General features: G+C 48.0%; 1 protein-coding gene across 6 annotated transcripts in view; it reads left to right on the plus strand.

Moving 5' to 3' along the window:
* The window catches only part of KDM5B (lysine demethylase 5B), an 897,967-nt gene that overhangs the window by 339,374 nt on the left and 533,779 nt on the right, over positions 1–24,814 (plus strand). For all 6 annotated transcript variants that reach the window (XM_085600396.1, XM_085600377.1, XM_085600387.1 and 3 more), the window contains one exon: positions 18,645–18,839. In XM_085600396.1, coding sequence (XP_085456522.1) covers positions 18,645–18,839 — 195 coding nt within the window. The remainder of the gene's footprint in view (positions 1–18,644; positions 18,840–24,814) is intronic.

The raw sequence follows: 24,814 nt of genomic DNA on the forward strand, positions 1-24,814 counted from the left end.
ATATGCCCTCAGTTATTGAAGCAGTCAGAAATGAAGCATACTTTTCAAAGTCTGGAGAAAATTCCCCTTTACAGAAGGAATCTAGAACTTGTGCAGAGTTTCTCAGTGAGGCTTCATTGACTTCAAATGTCATGGTTGGTGAAGGGACAAATCTATGCATCCTAGCAAGCCATTTCTCATGCACTGTAAAATAACATTTCCTGAATTGCTCCTTAACATTTCTTTGCTTACCAAGTGGCAAGAATTCTAACATGGAACATGTTGCAGTGCCAAGGTCACTGATTGTATCGCCCATTCTACTCTCAAGGAGATGTATCACATCTACACCAATTACGCTGAACACTTGGTAGACAAGGGTGTTTTCAGACTGTCGTTTTTTTTATTATGTCCACTACAGCATTCATGTTTTCCTGTAAAAATCTAAGAATGCAGTAAAGTGGCAAGGATCTCCTACAGGGAAGCACTTCAGCTCAGGTATCTATTTTGACGGGTCATTACACAGCTTTTTCATATACATAGCTGAATTACTGCAAATTCAAACAATATCACTCCAATCTTTCTAGAACTTGGTAAGAACTTTTTGCAGCAGCATTCCAAGCGACACTGCATTCCATGTTTTCCAAAGCCTGGTGTCATGTTTCCCCATTATCTGTGATGCTTGGTGACAGCACTCTTTTCACATATACCTGTCACTACACTTTGCATTGAATGTGTAAAGCCTGAGGTGTTTGGCAATTCACCTATCAATACTGACTTGCTAGAAAAGGGGGGTGATGAATCAAAGGGTTTAACCCATTCTCTCTGTGGGTAGATGACATGCAGACACTATGGGCTCAGCATAGTATCTTACGCTGACGACACCCAGCTCATCCTCTCCCTCGCGAACCCCGAAGACACCAGACTCTGCTTCCAGGAAGGAATGAAGGACGTCGCAGCCTGGATGAAATATAGCTGCCTGAAACTCAACTCGGAGGTCCTGATCCTCAGACCCTCCACCTCCACCAACACCTGGTGGCCGTCCACCCTCGGGAGTCCACCCACTCCTACAGACCACGGACGGAACCTCGGCATCATCCTCGACTCCTCCCTCACCATGACCCGCCAGATCAACTCCGTCGCCTCCACCAGTTTCAACTGCCTTCGTGTCCTCTGCAAGACCTTCGAATGGATACCCTCCGAATGCAGAAGGACCATCACCCACACACTCATAACCAGCAGACTGGACAACGGCAACACCATCTACACCGGAATCAACAGAATTCTTCTACACAAGCTCCAGACCATACAGAACACCGTGGCCAGACTCATCCTCGGGACCCCACGGCACGAACACATGACCCAACACCTATGAGACCTCCACTGGCTCCCCGTCGAGAAGAGTGACCTTCAAACTTCTCACCCACACCTACAAATCCCTCCACAACATCGACCCAAGTACCTCAACGAGAGTCTCCTTCCACGTACACAAAAGGACCCTCCGCTCTGCAAACCTTGCCCTGGCAGAGACCCCCCTCATCCGCAGAAACAGAGCAGGCAGAAGAGCCTTCTCATACATCGCAGCCAAGACCTGGAATGAGCTCCCAGTGTAAATCAGACTCTTCCCCGACCCTGCACACCTTCAGGAAGAACCTCAAGACCTGGCGCTTCAACGGACCTGCGCTGTCCCCCCCCCCCCCCCCCACTCTTTTACTCACCTTTTCCTTTCTATAAAATGACATTTAGTTTGTAGTTGCGATTCTGTTTTTTCAGTGTTAATATGTTTACACTGGTGAGGGCTATTTTCCTTTCAGTGGGATTTTATCAGTTATTATAGGTTTAAACCTAAAACAGGATAGCCTAAATATGTTGCAGAATAGGGTACTCTCTAAGGTAACGATATACACCTCCAGTGATCCCTCCGGTAAAAACCACATGCCACCAGTGCAACTGCTGCAGCAAGAAGTAGCCACCCCTACAGAAATTTGCCATAGAGGAAGTTCCTCCCTCTCAACGAGGGAAAGAAGTACATTCAAGGTACTTTCTGGCTCGAAAGAAAGGTCTCAAAGCAGAGTTCAGACCTATATTAGATCTACGCATTCTGAACAAGTCCATCCGAGGAGAAAAACTTTGTATGCTGGCTGTTCATTAAATATATACTCACCTCAAACAAGGAGACGGGATGTGCTCGATAGATCTGCAGAATGTGTTTCCATGTACCAGTCAGCTTACGCCACCGAAAGTTCCTGCGCTTCACGGTAGCGGCCAAACGCTACCAGTACAAAGTCCTCCCTTTCGGATTGAAGTCGGCCCTTCGAGTGTTTGCCAAATGCATGGCAGTAGTAGCGGCTGCTCTACGCCACCAGGTACTGTTCATTTAGCATTTTATTTTTTAGGCACTTTATTTAAGGTTTTATACAATGACACAATACAGGTGTGCAAACAATACCAGCAAAAAGGAAACTTGTGGTCATAAGGCATGGTGGTACAGTTCTAAAGATCGGTCCAACCGCTGTTGCCAAATTCTTGTTGTTGGGTGGGGTGCCCCAACGGCAAGCATTTGTCAAGTGTAACGGACATTTAATCCCCCTCATCGTCTTCGGTTCCTGCCTGGCAGCTCATCAAGGATGCGATTTGGGACCCTGACTGTAGGCCATTAGCCAGTAGTTCATGGCAGAGTTCCATCCAAAGTCTTAAGTCATCCTCTAATTTATTGTAGTTGCGGCACCTCTTCATGTGTGCCTCCTCAGCTAATGTCCATTCGCACACATCTCTTATCCATGCTGAAGCCTGGGGTGCATTTGCCCCCATCCACGCAATAGCTATTCTGTGCTTCGCTAGGACTAGAGGTAATTGCTGGTGTCTGTATGCTATCTTGTTTTTCTTTTTAGGTTTCCGAATTAACCCCAGTAGGCAGTTGGAGAGTGTCAATTGCACTCACCTATTCACACTCCCTCTGATCCGCTCTACCACCTCCGTCCAAAAGCTTCTGACCTTGGCATTCCCAAGTCAAGTGCAGGAAATTAGCGCCTTTCTTTTGACACCTAAGGCACATGCTGGACCTATTAGGGGCCATGCGGTGTAGTCTCTCCGGGGTCATATAAGTACGGTGCATGTAGTTATAGTGAATTATTCGGAAATGGGCGTTGCAGGAGACCGTGCGTGTGAGTTGACCCACTGCCCTCCAGTCCTTATCCTCCAGTAGCACCTCCAGATCTGTGTTCCAAGCAGCAAACGCCCCAGGAGGGGGAGCACCGGTGTCCTTCCTCTTGGTCCTATATAGTAGTGAAATAATACGTCTTCCTGCCCGCACTTGCGTATGATGTCCAGTGTCTGGGGGAGCTGAGGGATCGCCGGATACATGGTGTGAGAAAGTGCCCTTTCTGCATGGTTGCCCCCACTTTTTGCTGAATTGCTGATGTGCTTTGACTAAGTGTGCTCTGGGCTCCTGCCAATCAGATACCGATGGCCTATGTTCTTTCCCTAAAACTGCATTGAAAACAAAACCCAATTGGCATCTCTGGCCACATGTCAACCCCTGGCAAATGGTATCACAGGTACCCAGGGCACTGTGACCAGAGAAGGCCTCTAAGTGCTGCAGAATTTATTGTGCCACCCTTAGAGGTTCTGTACCCTGACACTCGCACACTGCCTTTGCTGGCTGCGTGTCTTGGTGCAGAACAAAACCGAGTCGACATGGCACACATCCCTGTGTGCCATGTCCACAAACCACTGCCCTGGCATACATCAGTCACCCCTCTAGCTTGGGTGCACTATGCCAGTGGTGAGGGTACAGATGCATGAGCCCTGTACCCCTACAGTGCCCAAGTCCATTCCTGGGCCCTGTAAGTGGAGTGTTGCCATTAAGAGTATATGGTGCTGGGAGTTTGCCATTACGAACTCCACCGCACCATGATGGCTACACTGTAGACTGGGAAGTTTGGTATCAAACTTCTCAGCACATTAAACCCACACTGATGCCAGTGTGGGATTTAATGTAAAATGCACAACAGAGGGCACCTTAGAGATGCCCCCTAAACTCGACCAACTTCCTTTGACCTGACTGAGTGGCTGCGCAGGCTACCACCACCAGACAGGTTTCTGGACCCCTGGGTCGAAAGCTTGCTGCTCTTGGGGGCCTGAAACAATGCACATCCTGGGACGAGGTGCCAAGCCTCCTCCCCCTTGATGGGCAGGGTTCACGAAGGAGAAGCTTCAAAGCCATGCTGCCTTTGTGAGCCTCTCTAGACCATTTGCTGCTTTCAGCAACTGGTCCCCACTGGTTCTACCCCCCACTTTGGGCGGGAGAACCAGCGGGAAAAACAAGTGAGGAAGAGAGGTGTGCCCACCTCTGCCAACTCCACCCCTAAGGTGGGGTAGGCGAGGTGAAGCACAACCTCTAGTCCCGGCCATCTTGAGGATGGGGGGACCCAGCCAACCAGGGACGGGCTCCTGCCCCCCTCCCACTGGAGAGTGGCAGAATAGGGGGTGTACCCACCTCAGGGAAGAGATCCATTGGTCCCTGCCCTTTACCTACCTGTAACACCCCTAAATTTAGTATTTAGGGGCTCCCTGAACCTTCCTTCCACAGATCCAGCAACCACAATAAAAAGAAGAGAAGAAGGACGAGAAGCCGTACAGAGCGAACAAGAGGATGACGCCCACTGACTTGTCCCCAGCCCTACAGGCCTGTCTCTCCTCGAACCTGCTCCTGCAAAACCCCGGCGTGTCCAGCGGACAGAAACCTCAAAAACCCTGGAGGATCTGCCTGCCTTAAAATTCCAAGCTGTTTCTCCGGACGTGTTTGAACTGCAGCTTCTGGTGCCAGCCAGGACCCATGAATCCAGCCCACTCTGCACCCGCCGAACCCGGCCCGAGCTCGAGTGGAAACACAACACGAGGAGGTCCCCCCGGCGATCCTGACCTGCCTCAAGCCTCCTGACGCCGCCTGCAGCCTCAATCCAGAGGACCCCCCCGACCGCGACCAGAGCGGGTAAGAAAATCCGACGTCCCAAGGCACCCCTGGACCCGATGCCCCACGGCCTTGTGTGCCCAACCCAGCGGTGCATAACCAACCCTCAACATCCCAACTTACCCCTCGAAGTGGTGGTCACTCGTGGAAGATCCTTGTTCCCGAGCCTGCAGTGTTTCTTTGTCCCGGAGAATCTCTATTGAAATCAACAGGGCACCCGACCTCAAAACAGCACCCTGCACCCGGCCGCCCTAGTGCCGCTGAGGGTGCCCCTTTGGTGCTAACTTATTCCCCAACTTGCCCTGAGCTTAACCCTAGGAGCTTTGCTCCCACAACCCCGTGGCCTGCTTGCCAACAGCCACCAACCGGAGTCCCCCTATCCTCCATAGGATAACATTGGGCCTCAACACTCTGCACCCGGCCGCCCTAGTGCCACTGGGGGTGCAACAACAGTGCATCACTGACCCTGGGAGAACCTGGAGTCTTACCCCCGATCCCTAACTCAAAAGACCGATTACCTACCTGGAAACCGATAACCTCTTTTTCCTCATAGAATAACATTGACACTTTTTCTCCCAAAAAGTTTCCAAGTGTCGACTTTTGAAAATTACAAATGTTCCTTAAAAATCAGCTCAATAACCAAAACACATTTTCTCAACTGTTTTCAGGAAATGTCCCAGTGCTGAATCTAGGTATCCAGCACTGAGTAAGAAAAAGTATCATTAACATAACTTACCTGCTTAGTGAATTTCCTCCCATAGATAACATTGGTGATTCTATGTGAAAACGTTTTCAAGTGTCAACTTTTGAAATGCAATAATATTCTTTAAAAATCGTACCTCTAACTAAAACACCTTTACTCACCTGTTTTCAGGAAATGTCCCAGGGCTAAATCTAGGATCCAACCCTGTGTTAGCAAAAGTAATCTGAAAAGTAATTAATTGCATTTTACTTAAAAAGCCCTTTCATTCGAATGTACTATACCTGCTAAGTGTTTGCAAACTGCTTACTTAAACTGTAACCAAAATGAGTACAAGTTGTACTGCAATTTTGAACTGTTTTCATGCAAGTAATCTACTACTACAAAGTATTTTTATGCTTACCTGTGCCAGGCTTGTTTGGTTCTAGAAATAAAACAACAGTATATTTTTTTTTATAGAAAAACAATTTGCCTAGAGTTCAGTTCTTGTGTGTGAATTAATTTGCTGAGTGTGTACATCAAATGCTTACCACTGTCCTCTGATACTGCCTTACTGCTCGACCAAGCTACCACTTTAGAGAGTAAGGTTCTATCTAACTTTAACCTCGGCCAAACCTCTGGAGACCCTTGGACTCTATACACACTGCACCTCACTTTGGTACAGTATATATAGAGCCAGTTTCTAACACCCCCTATCCCCCATTGGATAACATTGGGCCTAAGCATTCTGCCCCCGGCCGCCTTTGTGCCGCTGAGGGTGCTTCTTGACATTGGGGGAACCCTGGTTCTTACCCCAGAATTCCAAATCCCACAACCAAGTACTTACCTGTTTACCGATCCCCACATTTTCTCTATAGGAATACCTTGACTGTTTTTCATTGAAAATTGTTTCAAGTGTGGAGTTGGTTTTGTATGAGAACTTGAAAACATGCAAATAACTGAAAACTGCTTTACTTACCTTTTCTCTAGGAAATGTCCATGTGTGATATCTAGGCATATCACAATGAGTAGAAAAACTAATCCATAAAGTAATCTGTAAAGTAATCAAAAGTAATCTAACTGTAATTTCCACTGTATTGAAAAGATTTGCAAACCTGTAACAAACATTTTTATTCAGCCTGCTTGTTGTTTTCAACCTGCCTTGAAAAGTACCATTTACACTTACCCGTTCCAGGCTAGCTTGGTTCGAGAAAATAAATATTACTAAATAATGTTTTTGATACCAACAAATTGGTCTGAGGTCAGTCTTTGAGTGTGTGACATCATTTGCTGCCTAAGTGTGAACAACACTTGCGGAGAGGAGTTGGCCTAACGGCTAGGGCAGTCGACCTTGAATCTGGGTAAGCGGGTTCGAGTCACGGCAATGACGCTGAACATCCTGTGATTCTGGGCAAATCACTTAATCACCTCGTGCCTAACAAAAATGAATGTGTCCTCATGTAATGCAACTGGTGCTATGTAAAGCGCCCTGATACCCGATACCGGGTCAAGTTTGCACTATATAAAAACTCAGTAAAAAAAAAAACATGCTATAACACTACCCTCTGATAAGCCTGACTACTCAACCACTCTACCACAAATAGAGAGTAGGGTACTATCTACTTTTACCCCTTCCTACCTTCAACTGCACTCTGTGCACACTATACCTCATTTTGGTATAGTGTATACAGAGCCAGCTTCCTACACTTCACACCTCCCCCTTGCTGGAACAATAGGAAAGATCTAGAAGAAGAGGGTGAAAAAGAGAGGCAGAGGTTCATCCCCAGTATCAAGGATACAATCCCGAAGGGGAGGGCCAAGTCTTGCCTCTTAGTTGCCCTCACACACCCCGAAGGATGTCATGCTTCATCATCTGGCTTTTGCTCCTCGTCGGGCCGGCGCTGCAATGCCCGACGGGTCACTTTAACGGAGATCTTTAAAGAGAAACGCCGTTTGGTGAGTGGGGTGGATCCAGTGAGAAAAGTGGTGAGGTGCGTGCAGGGGTAGATAAAATTACCTAGGGGGTTCCACTGGTGGTCTCTTTAATAGTGTGGTTCCCCTGGTAGGTTAAAAAACCAGAAGGTTGGTGAGTTACAATGAGGCCTAATGTGCCTGTGTAACTTAACAAAAGGTCAACATGTTTCACGCCTAAATAGTCAGAATGATCAATGGCGTTTCTTCAGGACCTAACTGATGCTGTGATTGTGCACAACAGAAAAGGAAGAGGTTTCAGGATGGTAACCCACATGGGTGTGAGGTGGCTTGGGGTAGACCGCAGGGTAAGTGTCCCTATAATGTGGTCTGCAATCTCAACTTGTAGATATGCCGATGCACGAAAGGTACCTACATAGGATGAAAAAAGGTGTCCAGGAGCTGAGGTGAACTCCTGTCTTCAGAATTCTCTATCTTGGTTGGGAGAATTAGTACCAATAGGAATAGGGATGTGCCCCTCTCCCCAAAGGAAGGGGCGCCTGAAGGGTGTAGTCACCATAGGGGACAGTAGCCATTGGCTACTGCCCTCCAACCGCAGTAACGCCCTTAAAATTTGTATTTAAGAACTCTCCTGAACCATGTTCCTGAGATTACGACTACCTAAGAAGGACCGAAGAGCCTTGCAGCAGCGAAGAAGGAAGATGACAGCTGACTGGGACCCAGCCCTACAAGCCTGTGTCCTGTTTGCAGGACCCTGCCATGCAGCCAGCTACCTCCACGAACCCCAGAGACCTGGCTGCCTTCGAAGATTACTCTTTTCTGCCCTGGACACCGGATTTATCCAGAAAGAAACAATCCTAAGGATACTGGATCTAGGCGGATCACCACTCTGCACCCGATGCCCATGGCCTGAGTCTGAGTGATTCACCTGTCCTGTGAACCCTCCCCAGCGACCCCTCCAGGACTGCACAACGTCACATGCAGCCTCTTATCCAAGGGTCCCCCTGACTACGACTGTATCCAGCTAAGAAAATCCGACACTAAAAGGCACTTCTGCACCCTCGACTTTGAGGAGCCCAGCCGACGGTGCCCAGGTGTCCCCCAGCATACCAACTTACCTGCCCAGCCGTTGGTAGCCTTCGTCCAACCTCTGGGTCCGAGCCTGCAGCCTCTTTCTGAAACCGATGACCATCATTGAAGAGTATTGGGTGCCCGTCGCCGATTTGCTCCCTGATGCCTCTGTGCCGCTGTTGGTGTAGTCTTGGTGCTGCCTTGTGGCTACCCCTGTGCCTGCTTTAACCCCTGAGGCCATGCCCAGAAACCACAGGTACTTGCCTGTTAATCCATGTCTCTATGAGGTGGCCCTGTTCGCCTTAGGCTAACATTGGGCTCCATGACCGCTGCACCTGGCCGCCCCAATGCTGCTGGTGGTGCAGTACCTACCTGGAACTGAACCTTACCCAGTGTTGGTCAAAACCCCTGAAGACTGGGGAAGTAAGTCACATACTTGCCTCTTACTGTATAACTCTGTGTTCGAGGCATATTAGCTGTAGATCATATGCTGTGCGTGGATCGCCATCTAGTGTTGGGTCCAGATGTTTGACCTTTGTTTTTGTTCGAAGAAGTCTTTCAAGTCACGGTTTAGGTGACTCCTCATTTCGGTGATAGTGCGCATGGGAAGCGACTCCTTCTTTAGATTGTTTTTTTCTGCCATCGGGTTCAGATGTATATTTCTGCGCTCTGGTTCGGCACCGTTTCTCGGACCCCTTTGACGCGCAATCCACTACCCCCGACAGTATTGTTATCGATCGTGGTTCCCTATTCGCCGTGTATCTTCCCACCTCGAAAAAACTACGATCGGAAAACTCGTGGCAGGCAGTCGGGCCTACCCGCACTAGCAGTTGATGGAACGGACTCCCTTCAAGTTATGTCCCGGCTGTCATGCTAAATTTCCACACACCGACTTGCACAACGTGTGCAACCTCTGCTTGTCCCCGGAACATGACGAGAAAAACTGCGAAGCGTTCGATCGAAGAAGACACTTCGTGACCATCGGGCTCGACGTCACGAGATGCAACACCAGAGCGGCTCCGCACCGGACATCTTCGGCGGAGATTCTGACACAGAACATCAAGCTCAAGCAGCCGAGGAAGAAGAACAGATCTCCGTGTCCGAAGCCGACTCCGACATGGAAGAAGAGGAGCAGGTTACTCCGGGTCAACGTACCGTGAGTAAATATACCCCTTTGCCCCCTCAACAACATAAAACAAAGGCTCCGGTCCCTCCTCTGCCCTCTGGCCAAGGTCGGCACCAACAAAATGTTTTCGATGCCTGCCCTCGGGCCCGGCTCCGAAACAAAAAGGGAAGCCTTCCGGCTCGGGCTCGAGCCGACCCCACTTCGGCGCCGACCCAAAACCTTCGGCGCCGAAACCCAAACGTGTTTGACACAATACCACCGTTGTCGAAGATTCCACCTTCCACACCGAAAGGCTCGGAGCTGAAACCTTCGACTCCGAAACTGGCTACTAAAGAAAAAGACACTCCGTCTAAAGAGCCTCGGCCCGATGCCCAGCCTTCGGATCCGAAGCAGAAAAAACTTGTGATCAATCCTCAAACAGGACATATTCATGCCACTCTTAAAAAAAAAAAAGGATAGACCTACCAGAGGACTACCATATTCCTCTCAAAAAGAAGAGTGTGGGTACTAACCCTTCTCCCCCTTACATTCCACCACCTCCTCCCACTGATCCCAATTTGCCTATTACACCATCAAACTCACCACCACTACCACTTTCACCTGACCCACTGGATGAGGGGGATGAAGATCAGGAAAGGCCTTCGGACACTGACCCTTGGGAGGATTATCATACTGACCCAAATACAGACAATGACCCTTATTTGTCTCCCTTCAGACCCTCCCCACCTGGCGATAACAGTGGGTACTTAAAGGGCTGCTCAATATCATGCGGTGGAGCTCTATAAAGAGCCTTTAGAAGAGGATTTCCTCTTTGAAACACTTACTTCTTCTCAAAGAGCCACTCATACCGTGCCAATTCTAAAAGGCATGTTAAAACACACAAATAAAGTATTTATTTAAAGATCCTGTACGGGCAAGAATAATTACACCTAGGGTGGACAAAGAAATATAAACCCACACCCACCGACCCTTTTTACATTAGAGGCCAGCTGTCCTTAGACTCTCTTGTAGGCTCCAACGCTTGCAAGAGAGCTAACTCACAGACCACAGGTGAGGCTCCTCCTCCTGATAAGGAGTCTAAGCTTATTGATGCCTCGGGCGAAAGAGTGGCTTCACAGTCAGCAAATCACTGGTGCATTGCCAACGCTCAAGCTCTGCTGTCTCGTTATGATAGGGCTCATTACGATGAGTTAGAAAAACTCATACAATATTTACTTCACTAACATAAATCTAAGGCTACTGACCTTATCGAGGAAGGTAAACTTAACACTAGTACGTCAATCAGGTGTGCCCTAGACGGAGCAGACACAGCAGCTCATGCAGTGAACACCAGTATACTTTTACGCAGGCATGCTTGGTTGAGAATATCCGGCTTCAAGCTAGAGGTGCAAACCTCCATCCTCAACCAACCATTCGAAAAGGAGCATCTCTTTGGCCCAGCAGTTGATACCTCGCTGGAAAAAATGAAAAAAGACAGAGGTCGCTAAGTCCATGGGGGCTTTCCAGTTACCTACCAATAGGTTTCCTTTTGCCGCTACTTTTACAGGAGTGGTTTCAAAACTGTATCCACCGAAAATCCCTCCTCTTACAAGGGCAACAACCAATCCCCCTCTTCAAGAGGTTATTTCAGAGAAGGTTTTAGAGGAAACAACGGTAAGGGAAGAGGTAGAAGCAACTCCACACTCACTTCCCCCGCAAACAAACAGTGACTTCCTACGCTACCTCCGATCATTCCTCCCCTGTCGGGGGACGTCTCTCTCAATTCCGACCTGTCTGGAATTCAATCACCACACAAGTGGGTACTACAAATTATCCAATATGGTTACTGCCTGGAGCTTACAACACTCCCCCCAAATATTTGTCCAAGATCACATGCAATGTCACCAGAGCATCTTACCCTTCTAAGGCAAGACATTCTTTCTCTCTTGGACAAACACGCCATAGAGCCAGTCCCATTGCAATACCAGGGGACCGGGGTATACTCCCTGTACTTTTTTAATTCCTCAAAAGGACGGCTCTCTCAGGCCTATACTAGACCTCCGAGAACTAAATCTGTACATTCAGTCGGGCCACTTTCATATGGTTACACTCCAACAGTTGCTCCCACTCCTTCAGCAAGGCGACTTTCTGTCCACTCTGGACTTAAAGAACGCCTAATTCCATATTCCCATTCACCCTGCTCACCGGAAATACTTCCGGTTTGATGGCCAATATAATCAATTTCAAAGTTCTCCCATTTGGAGTAACTACTGCACCCAGGGTTTTTACAAAATGCCTGGCAGTAGTCACGGCTCATCTAAGAAGACAGCAGTCCCTTACTTAGACGACTAGCTAATAAAAGCCAGCTCGCAACAAAGCTGCCTACGCCACACTCAAAAAACATTCCAACTGCTTCACGACCTTGGGTTCACTGTAAACCTTACCAAGTCTCATCTGCAAACATTGTAAGGAAGTGGGTTTCTGTTGCAGTAACCCCCCCACTCGTTGCCTGATAACTGATGCACTTTTCCTTGTTGTGCCCTGGGCTCCTGCCAATCAGGTGCCCAGGGCCTGTGTAACTTCCCTAAAAACTGCCTAACAGCCAAAACCCAATTGGCATCTCTGGTCACATGTCAGCCTCTGGTAAATGGTACCCTAGGTGCCCAGGGCCTTGTGACCAGAGAAGGCCTCTAATGGCAGCAGCACTTATTGTGCCCCCCTTAGAGGCCCTGTACCCTGAAACACACACACACACACTGCCTTTGCAGGCTGAGTGTCTGGGTGCAGAACAAAACAAAGAGTCGACATGGCACACATCCCTGTGTGCCATGCCCACAACACACACTGCCCTGGCATACCTCAGTCACCCCTCTAGCTGGGTGCCCTATGCCAGTGGTGTGGGCACAGGTGCATGAGCCCTGTGCCCCTACAGTACCCAGGTCCATTCCTGGGCACTGTAAGTGCAGTGCTGCCATTAAGAGTATATGGTGCTGGGAGGTCGTCAACACAAACTGCACAGCACCATGATGGCTACACTGAGGACTGAGAAGTTTGGTATCAGACTTCTCAGCACAGTAAACCCACACTGATACCAGTGTGGAATTTACCGTAAGATGCACAACAGAGGGCATCTTAGAGATGCCCCCTGAACCGAATCTAAAATCCACGTCTTGTCTGACGGGCTGCCTAGGCTGCCACACAGCAGACCTGTTGCTGGACCCCTGGGTAGAGAGCCATCTGCTCTCCTGGGCCTGCCACAATGCACATCCTGGGTGAGGTGCGAAGTCTCCTCCCCCAGGATGGGCAGGGGAAGCTTCAAAGGCCTTCCGCCTTTGTGAGCTTCTCCAGGTCACTTGCTGTACCCAGCAACTGGCCCCTACCGGTTCTCAACCCCCACTCTGGCGGGAAGACTGGCCGGAAATCCCAAGGAAGGACATTGTGTGTGCCAGCCTCTGCCAACTCCACCCCTCAGGTGGGGAGGCGAGGATAAGCACATCTCCGGGCTCTTGCCATCTTGAAGTTGGGGAGCCCTGCCCAATCAGGACTAGACCACTGCCCCCCTCCCACAGGAGCGTGGCAGAATAGGGGGTGTACCCTGCCCTTTACCTACATGTAACAACCTTAAATTTAGTATTTAGGTGCATCCTGAACCTTCCTTCCGGAGATCCAGATTCCGAAACAGCAAAGAAGATCAAGAAGAAAGAAGACCTGCTGTGCAGCTGCTAACAAGAGGAAGATACCAACTGCTTTGGCCCCAGCCCTACCGGCCTGTCGACCCTCGAACCTGCTCCTGCTAAATCCCGGCATCTCCCATGGCCAGCAACCTCACAAACCCCGGAGGACCTGGCTACCTTGTGACTCTGAGCATCTGGGACTCCCACGAGCAGTGGCACTGCTCAAAGCAATTAACTGACCCCTGGCATCAGCCAGGAACCGCGAACCCTGCACACTCTGCACCCGCCAAGCCTGGCCTGTGCTGGAGTGGGCCAAGATCACAAGGACGTCCCCCCGGCGACTGTGACCCCGAATCTGGCACCCAAGGACCCACCTCGATGCTCCTGACGATGCCTGCAGCCTCAGAACCAGGGTCCGCGATCAACAGAGGGTAAGAGTTCCCGACACCAAAAGGCACCCCTGCACCCGGCGGCCCCCTGTGCCCAACTCCTGGGTACCTACCTATCCTCCAACAACCCAACTTACCTCTCAAAGTGGTGGTCGCACCTGAAGAATCTTCGTCCCCGAGCTTGCAGCCTTTGTTTGTTCTTGAGCTTCTCCATTGCGATCCATTTAGCACCCGACGGCTCATAAGCACCCTGCACCCAGCCGCCCGACTGCCCCTTGCTGTGCAACCTCTATTCCTACCTACTTCCCCATTTGCCCTGAGCAAGTGACCAGGAGCCCAGCTCCCACAGCCATGTGGCCTGCTAGCCAGCAGCCACCAACCAAGGGCCCCCTGCCTTCCATAGGATAACATTGGGCCTAACTTACTCTGCACCCGGCTGCCCCTGTGCCGCTGAGGGTGTATCAACTGTACTTACCTGACCCTGGGAGACCCCTGAGTCTATGCCCAGAACCTTCACTCTGCAAGTCGAGTACTTACCCAAAAGCCGATAACTCACTTTTCTTCCATAGGGTAACATTGACTGATTTCACTTGAAATTGTGGAGTTTCTAAACTTTAAAATATTCACCTAAAATCAACCGAGTAACGAAAACGGAAATACTCACCTGCTATTAGGAGAGATCCCAGTGCAGGATCTTGGTGCCCAGCACTGACCCTGAAAAGTAATTAACAAACCATACTTACCACTAACTCAATTTTCTCCCATAGGAAACCATTGACTGTTTTTCTGGGAAATTTCTTCTAAGTGTCGATTTTTGCAAACCACAAATATTCTTTAAAAATCGTACCAACTGTGAAAACGTAATTACTTACCTGTTTTAGGTAGATGTCCCAGTACTGAGCCTAGGAGCCCAGCACTGGATTACAAAAGTAACAAGAACATACTTTACCAGTAACTTGAACTTTCTCCCATAGGAAACCATTGACTGTTTTTCTGTGAAATTTCTTCTGTCGATTTTGCAAACTTACAAATATTCGTTAAAAATCGCCTGTATAACCTAAACGCATTCTATCAACTGCTTACAGGTGGTATACTAGTGCTGGATCCAGGATCCAACACTGAACCCGAAAAAGTAACCATAACCCCACTTACCTGCTTAGTGAATTTCCTCCCGTAGGATAACATTGGTAATTTGATTAGAAAAAGTTTGTCAACTTTTAAAATACCAAAATATTGCTTAAAAATCACAACAGTAACTAAAACGTATTTACTCGTTTCCAAGAACTGTCCCAGGACTGAATCTAGGATCCAGTCCTGGAGTTAGAAAAGTAATCAATTGCATTTAACTTAAAATTCCCATTGAGCTCAATGTATTATTGTGTTTGAAATTGTGTTGCCTATTGCAACAAATTGTAACTATTGCATTCAAAAGTCAATTGCCTATTGCAAAGTATTTAACTAAGGCATCTCATTCTGAGAAAGTATATTTTGATACCTATTGTTAGTTCTAAAATAAAACAAACATATATTTTTATATACAAACCATTGACCTAGAGTTCAGTTCTTGAGTGTGTGAGACCATTTGCGGACTGAGTGTGCACAACAAATGCTTTACACTGTCCTCTGATACTGCTTTACTGCTCGATCAAGCTACCACTTTAGAGAGTAAGGTTATATCTAACTTTAGCCTCTGCCAAACCTCTGGGGACTGTGGACTCTGTAGACACTGTACCTATTTGCGAACAGTATATACAGAGCCACTTTCCTATAGTGGACGGCCGCACCCATCACTCTCTGCAGTGGTGGAACATACAAAACCTTTCCGAGGTGTGGTCATTCGTCGACCCGGTTCCACAGATAGTGCTAACATAATACGCATCGCTCACTGGTTGGGGAGCTCATCTCCTCAAACATACCATTCAGGGCATGTGGACTCGGCAACAAAAACAACTCCACATAAACCATCTTGAACTGCTAGCAAGTTTTATAGCATTGAGAGCATTTAACTTCATCTAGTAGGCAAAGCTGTCCTAATTCGCACAGAAATAATGACAGCAATGTACTACTTACAAAGACAGTGGGGTACACACACTCTCCAGCTCTCACAGCTAGCCCAGAGCATCTTGAGATGGGCCATACCTCACAAAATATATCTCCTTGTAGAACACCTTCCAGGAGTAAACACCAGATTGCAGATCTGCTCAGTCGTCAACGACAACAGATCCACGAATGGAACTCCACCCTCAGGTTCTCCTCTCATTCTTCTAAAGGTGGGGCTTCCCAGGGATAGATCTGTTTGCCACCCACGTAAATGCAGCAAAGTGGAAGCAGTTTGTGATTTACTGTAACAGCAATCAAATCAATCCACTCAACGCTTCAATACATAACATAATTTGCTACGTATTACATCTACAGCGCTCCAATTTAGCGTACACATCCATAAGCTTAAATCTTGCTGCAATAGCTGCATATCTGCAAAACAGACATTTGTCTCTTTTTAGAGTGCCTGCTATTAAAGCATTTATGGAAGAACTTAAGTCGTTCCCCCCCCAAACTTCCACCTGCTCCATTGTGGAATCTCAACATTGTTATTACAAGACCCATGGGTCCACCTTTTGAGCCAGTGCACAAATGTGAACTACAATTTCTCCCTTGGAAGGTAGCCTTCCTCATAGACATCACATCTCTGAAAAGCGTGGGTGAGCTTCAGGCACTAACCATAGAAGAACCATTTTTAATACACCAAAACAAAGTGGTTCTTAGGACTAACCCCAAATGTTTACCTAAAGTCATTTCTGCCTTTCCCATCAACCAATCTGTTGATTTACCCGTCTTCTTCCCTCAACTAGATTCTGTGGCAGAACGTGCTCTTCACAACTTAGATGTCAAAAGAGCATTACTATACTACATTGAAATGACACAACCTTTCAGGAAAACCAAGCAACTTTCGGTTGCTTTTGCTCCACCACATAAAGGCAATCAAATATCAAAATCAGGTATTGCAAGATGGATAGTTAAGTGTATTCAAATATGCTATACAAAAGTAAAACGCACATTAACAATTCCCCCTAGAGCGCACTCTACATGCAAACTGGGGTCTTCTATGGCATTCTTAGGAAATATACCCATAGATGACATCTGCAAAGCTGCAACATGGTCTACACCACACACACTCACAATACACTATTGTGTAGATGTGTTAGCGAAACAGCAAGCTAGTGTGGGCCAGGCAGTTTTACGTACACTATTTCAGACCACTGCAACAGCTACAGGTTAGCCACTGCTTTGGGAGATAACTGCTAAGTAGTCTATGCACAGCATATGATCTACAGCTCATATGCCTCGAACGGAAAATGCTACTTATCCAGTATGCATCTGTTCTTGGCATATAGAGCTGGAGAGTCATATGCGCCCACCCACTTCCCCGGTTACCTTTACCTGTTGCAGAAACATCTTACTTGGATACAATATACATGGATATCTCTCTTTACTACTCTTACTAACTCCATCATCACCCGCTCTGGCAAAACAATCTAAAGATGGAGTCGATGCCCATGCGCACTATCACCGAAAGAAGGAGTCACCTAACTTGTGACTGGAAAGACTTCTTTGAACAAAAACAAAGTGCAATCATCCGGACCCAATACTAGATGGCGATCTATGCACAGCATATGACTCTACAGCTCTATATGCCACAAACAGATGCATACTGGGTAAGTAGCATTTCTTTCCTTCCATAGCATGCATTGTGATTTCTCCTATTGAAGATAACTGTCTGTCTTTACAATTGCAAAGTCTACTGTATTTGATTGACCATATAAAAGCATTTCATTCTTGTAAAAGATTGTCTTCTACCTTGCAAATCTATTCCTCCTACATCTTGAACAGTATTACTGCTATTCGATAAACTGTTTACTTACCTTCAACTAAGTTTCACTTGGTTCTAGAAATAAAATAACAAAGTATAATCTTTTTATACAAACAATTGGTCTGGATTCAGTCTTTGAGAGTCTGCGATCATTTCTTGCCAGAGTGTGTACAATAAATGCTTAATACAGCTCTCTGATGAGCCTAACTGATCAGCCCAGCTACCACTAATTGAGCATAAGGTATTATCTACTTCATGTTCTGCTATACCTTTGGGGACATACTGGACTCTGTGCACACTATATCTCTTTTTGATATAGTATATACAGAGCCAGCTTCCTACAAGTGGCATAATACATGCTGCAGCCCTTAGAGACCCTCTGTGGTCGCATTGCCCTTGATACCCCTAGTACCATTTACAAGGGACTTGTATGTGGGCCAGAGGTGTGCCAATTGTGGAAACAAAGGTACCATTTTGGGAAAGAACAAAGACATTGGGAACCTGGTTAGCAGAACTCAGTGCACATTCAGCCAAAGAACATCAGAATCTGGCAAAAAGTAGTGGGTAACCATGCAAAAAGGGGCGCTTTCCAACACACGCTACCACAAAAGATAGCATTAGTATTATCTACTTGAGCCTCTGTAAAGCCTCTGGGGATTCACTGGACTCTGTGCACACTATACCTCATTTTGTTATAGTATATACAGAGCCAGCTTCCCACACATTTTATTATATTTTTAGCTACCAATCCACGTCAGATTGGTAACGAAGAAGAAATAAAAAAGCTTTAGCATAATTATTTTAGCCATGCTGCACTGCATTCCAAAAGATCTCAAAGGCGGTGCCTGTTGGCTTTGCCAATGCTTGTTTAGGATTGCTAACTGAGAACTTCTATAGATAAACTGGATGGAAATTGAGTTTTGGACTTTATTCATTTTTTTGTTAGTTTAACAGTTAATTTTACTTTCTTGTTTTTAGCTACCATTGGGTCGCCAATGTGTGGAGCATTACCGGGGACTAAATCGTTACTGTGTGTTCTCCCATGATGAGATGATTTGCAAGATGGCTTTAAAAGCTGCTACACTGGACATAGTGTTGGCCTCCACTGTTCAAAAGGACATGGCTATTATGATTGAAAATGAGAATTCTCTGAGGGAAGCTGTACGCCAACTGGTAAGATTTTATTCAAGAAGCTGATAATTTTTGTGAATCTGCCTTTTATTTTTTTTCCAGTTTACCTCTCTGCTATTTGTTAGTGTAAATTAAACACCAAAATGGCCTGCATGACATGAGGCGTGCACAAATAGTCGGTGACGCATCCATATGTGTATGACATCACCTGGGTCCAACTTAGGGTCATTGAGCACTGTTTTTTTTTTTTAGTCAAGTCAAAAGTCGACACATTTTGGCTTTGATGCTTGTCACTATACACCCTCATTTGGGCAATGGTATACCATACTTGTTGTAACATATTGTAATGGGCATAGAGGATTTACCTTTACCATTAGTAAACAAGTAGTCCAGAACTAATGGAGAGTACCCAGATTCAGAAAGCATTAAGGGACTGTGTGAGAAAGTGCCTTCTTTCTGCATGGTTGCCCCCACTTTTTGCTGAATTGCTGTTGTGCTTTGACTGAGTGCGCCCTGGGCACCTGCTAATCGGGTACCAGTGGCACAATAAGTGCTGCAGCCCTTAGAGGCCCTGTACCTTTAAACTCAAACACTGCCTTTGCAGGCTGCATGTTTTGGTGCAGAACAAAGTGAAGAATCAACATGGCACACATCCCTGTGTGCCATGGCTACAACCCACTGCCCTGACATAGACCAGTCACCCCTCTAGCTTGGTACACACTGACCTAAAGACCCCTAAAAATGCCCCCTAAATATAGTATTTATGGGTCAGCCCTGAACCAAGAAGTCTGACAAGAAACCAGAACAAGAAAAGAAGAAGGACCGAACAGCCGTGCCGAAGCTAACAAGAGGAGGACGCCCACTGACTTTGCCCCAGCCCTACCGACCTTACCCCACCTCGAACCTGCTCCAGCGAAATCCCAGTGTGTCCTGCAGCCAGCAACCTTGAGAAACCTGGAGGATCTGCCTGCCTTCCATCCCAAAGATTGTCTCCCTTGAACACCGAATTTGTTCATCAACTGACTCCAGCTCCGCAAGGATTCGTGGGTCTGCGCCCACGATTAGCGTTTGAGTGGCCCAACACCAAGAGGAGGTTTCCCCGGGGTCCTGACCCAAGATCCGGTGACCCCTGACCTGCCTCAAGCCTCCAGCCGATGCCTGCAGCCTCAGACTGGAAGGTTCCCCCAACTGCGACCAGGAGCTAGTAAGAAGATCTGACCCTAAAAGGCACCCCTGCACCCGACGCCCCACAGACTTGAGTGGCCCAACCGACTGTGCCTGACCAACCCCCAGTATCCCAACTTACCTCTCCAAGTGGTGGTCACACCCCGAAGACCTTCGTCCCCGAGCCTGCAGTTTGTTTGCAAACCGGAGACTCCCCATTGAAAGCTACAGGGCACCCGATGCCAAAACAGCACTCTGCACCCGGCCGCTCCAGTGCTGCAACCCCCATTTGTCCTGAGCTTAAGTCCAGGAGCTTTGCTCCCACAACCCAGTGGCCTGCTAGTCAGCAGCCACCAACCAGAGGCCCCCTATCCCCCATTGGATAACATTGGGCCTCAGCACTCTGCACCCGACTGCGCTTCTGCTGCTGAGTGTGTAACAAGAGTGCATCCTTGACCCTGGGGGACCCCTGAGTCTACCCCAGAATACAAACTCCCACAACCGAATACTTACTTTTGAACCGAAAACCCTATTTTCCTCCATAGGATAACATTGACTGTTTGTCTGTGAAAAGTTTCTAAGTGTGGAGTTGGAAAATCTAAGAAACCCTTAAACTGTAACTAAATAACAAAAACTTTTTTACTTACCTGTTTACAGGAAATGTCCCAGTGCAGTATCCAGCTATACTGCACTGTGTAAGAAAAGTGATCTGTAAAGTAATCTACTTGACATTCTACTAAAAAGCCAATACAAAGTATATATACAGTATAACAAAAGCATTACATTACTAGTAGCTCTACTGTAATCAAAGCAAAGTGCATATACATTTGCAATTCAAACTGTTTACGATGATCCCGTCGACTTTACTACCGCAATCTCAGATATCAACAATGGTGCTTTCGTCTTCACAATCAACACCAATAACATCTGCATCTTTTCAACTTAAGACTATTCAAAGACAAGATTACAGTAAAATATCTCCAATTTTGCCGGCTCACCTTTTGGAAACTTATGTTGACAATGAGGACGATGAGGGACCGTTTGGCACAGCTCACCATCCTTCGGAGCTAAACATCAAGTGTCAAGATGATGATGATGATGAGGACGAATACCAAGAGCAGTATTATCAAGATGAACTTATGGTTACATACCGTAGATTATATCGAAGGGAGTCGCGCCAGAAGGAAATGAGTCACCTTCCTCCTACACTCATTCAGGATCTTCGAGCCATGCTTGCGGATTACCGTCAAAGGTTTCCCCCACAGCAGGCTGTCCCAGATAATCCACCTCCATCAACGGGGATTCCCGATCCGTTGCCTCAGTCTGAGGTTCCTGTTTCGCCGGCTCAGCCGTCAGATTCATCTGAGCATGTGCACCATGATGATACATCCTCTGAAGAGGAGGTTGAAGAGGCTGAGTTCCCGACAATACTAACGTTATTGATCCATGGGACGATTATGTTATACCGATGCCTTCTCCACCGCTTCCTTCTGATTCTCCCCCTGAGGACATCGGGGGATTTCATAATGTTCGAGGCATGTGGGCTGCTGAATTCATATCTGTGCATAGATCGCCGCCTAGTGTTGGGTCCGGATGATTGCACATTGTTGTCCTGGAAGAGTCTTCGAAGTATCACGAGATAGGTGGCTCCTCCCCTGGACTACAGTGCGCATGGGCATCCTCTCCATCCTTAGATTGTTTTTTTCCGCCATTGGGTTCGGATGTGCTTATCTTAGCTCAAGTTCGGAAACTTTAGTTTAAGGCCAAAAGGCCTTTAGATTTAGTCGGTATTGTTCGCGTTCGGTATCGACCAGTTTATTTTGTGTTTTAGTAACTTCTTCACACTTTTCGGATCCGCTTCGGTCCGAACATCGATCAACGCTCGACGATGGAATCGAGGACTCCTTTCAAGAGATGTCCTTTATGCCATGCGAAATACCCACACGTCGATGTCCATCCGGTGTGCAACAAATGTCTCTCACCGGATCATGATGAGTCGAAATGTATGGCCTGCGCCCGGTTCCGCTCGAAGAAGACTCTGCGGAATCGACAGGCAGCGAGATTGGAGGCACAGCAATCGGCGCCTGCCCCGGTCAACATCTTCAGCACCGAGGATGAGGAAGCCGAGAGCGTAGAAGACATAGACTCCAGCCATGCTTCCGAACGTGAATCCCGATCAGAAGACGATGATGAGGTGATCTTCCAGGACAAAGACGTCGTCGGCGAGGTAGGAGACTACGATGAGGCCCTTGGGGCCGAGGAAGATAGCTCCAGCGAAGAGCTAGGCCAACCCGTCGTTACGGAGGCCGAGAGACAAAGTCGTCATAAGGCTCAGGTCGAGGGATCGCCTGCGGGCCTTACCCAAGATCAGTCACACAGTTCTTCGGCCCCGCCTCAAGGCCCAGCCTCGAACATTTCACAGGAGCCATTAATATCGAAGACGACTGGATTTCATTCAGTGAAACCGAAACCATCCGTCGCACCGGTTACATCAAAACCGAAAGTGAAACTGGTTGCGATCGGATCGAAGGCCTCGAAGCCCTCCACTCCTTCGACGCCGGCACAGGTCATCGGCACCGAACACACCAAAAGAGATTTCGGTGCCGAGCTCACCAAGACGGGTTCCGGCACCGAGCCAAAGAAGAAGGCCCTCGGTCCCCACAAGGCGCCTCAGCCTATGGCACCGAAGATTGCGGCCCAACCCACCAAGGTCAAGGTGGTCGATCCGTCTGCATCGACATCAAAGGGTGTGGCGCATACCAAATCATCGGCTCCAAAGAGCGTCGATACCCACCTTCGGATCGACGACCCAAAGACTGGGAAAAAATCGGATACCGCTTCGACACCTGCCCCCAAGGTGCCTATCGGTTCCAAAGCGCCATCTGCGTTCACCTTGCAACAGGTCTCAGCGTCGTTGCAACGCATCAGGGACCGGGCAACCCTCGAACCTACGTCGGGTCCCGAAACGCACAAGGCCGCAAAAGCACACTCGGCGCCGGCGCACATCACATTTGGATTGCCTGCCGCCCAAGGCACCGAAAATGTTCGAAATTCGGACACGTGTCCACCAAACACAGACACTATCCACTGGACAAATCGATATCGAGCCTTCACAGGCACACTTTATCGACGCCGACACTGGTAGGCTGCTGCTCCGCAAGTGGAAGATCACACCAGAGAAGGGTTTGGACTCATACAAGATTCCTTTGAAACAAAAACTGCCAGCAGGTTCCACACCAGTGCTTCACGAAACCTTTCAACCCTACCTTCAGGACCCACCGTCTTTTTCTCCTACGCATTCGGAGGCAGACATCGGAGAGGACTATATAGGGGATGATACCACTTACCCGGTGGATATCGATCCTGATGATCACATGCAAGACCCAGATCAGGCATGGGGAGACCCCACCGACCAGGGTAACGCACCAGATGCTCCTGACACGCAGCTTTATAATATAAAGACATCTCCAACGGAGGACACTGCTGCCTTTAAGGCCCTCATAGAACGGGCTGCTGCCAATCATGGAGTAGAACTCCATTCTGACACTGTAGAGGAAGATTTCTTAGTGGACACGTTTGCCTCCTCTGAGAAAACCGTCAAAACTCTGCCAATGTTGAAGGGGTTCTAAAACCTGCAAAAGACATTTTTAAAGAAACTACCAGGGCACGGGTGTTGAACCCCAGAATCGAAAAAAAATACAAGCCAGCACCCGGAGACCCTATGTACATTAAGGGTCAGTTACCATTAGACTCCATGGTTGTTTCTAATGCTCGCAAACGAGCACATTCACAAACAACGGGTGATGCTCCTCCCCCCAACAATGAGTCCAAAGTGCTGGAGACATCAGGCAAAAGGATAGCGCAAGCAGTAAACATCTGGCGCATTGCCAACACCCAGGCACTCCTGGCCCGTTATGATAGGTCACACTATGACACACTAGAATCACTGCTACAACACTTGCCAGATGAATACAAAGAGGCAGCGGAGCTCCTTATCAGAGAGGGACAACTCCTTACAAATGCGTCCATCAAATGCGCACTAGATGCAGCCGACACTGCAGCAAGGGCGATCAACACTAGCGTAATGTTGAGGAGGCACGCATGGTTGAGAATCTCAGGCTTCAAACCTGAAATTCAGAACAATATCTTAAATCAACCGGTCAACCCAGACTTTTTATTTGGCCCCGAGGTTGACACTACCCTTGAAAAAATTAAAAAAGACACAAACTGCAAAATCAATGGGGGCTCTGCAGTCGCAGCAGTTTCGGAGTAGCTCCTTTCGTCGCCCCGGGAATAGAGGAGCAGCTAGAGGTCAGGGGTCCCAGCAGCAGTACAATAAAGGGGGTACGCAAAGTACCTATGATAAAAACAATAGAGGTGGATATCGTGGATCCAGCACCAAGGGCAGAGAACGTGGGTACGGCAACACCAGGTCCTCCCCCAAAAACAAACAGTGACGCCTTCTCCCTGCCCCCCGACCACATACCACCTGTCGGGGGGGAGACTCCAACAGTTCCTGTCAGTCTGGAAGTCCATCACCACAGACAGCTGGGTCAGGGAAATTATCCAGTACGGTTACTGTCTAGAATTAACGTCCACTCCACCCAACATACCGCCAAAGCACCGTCCTATGTCCGTACAGCACTTGGCATTATTGCAGCAGGAAGTACTAAGTATGCTGCAAAAAGGTGCAATAGAAGTCGTGCCCGTAAACCAACAGGGGACAGGGGTGTTCTCTCTGTACTTCTTAATCCCAAAAAAGGACGGATCTCTCGGACCTATACTAGACCTGAGACCCCTCAACCACTACATTCTGTCAGAGCATTTCCATATGCTCACCCTACAGCAGGTTC

Source organism: Triturus cristatus, chromosome 1_2 (genome assembly GCF_964204655.1).
Source record: "Triturus cristatus chromosome 1_2, aTriCri1.1, whole genome shotgun sequence".
Taxonomy (NCBI): Eukaryota; Metazoa; Chordata; class Amphibia; order Caudata; family Salamandridae; genus Triturus; species Triturus cristatus.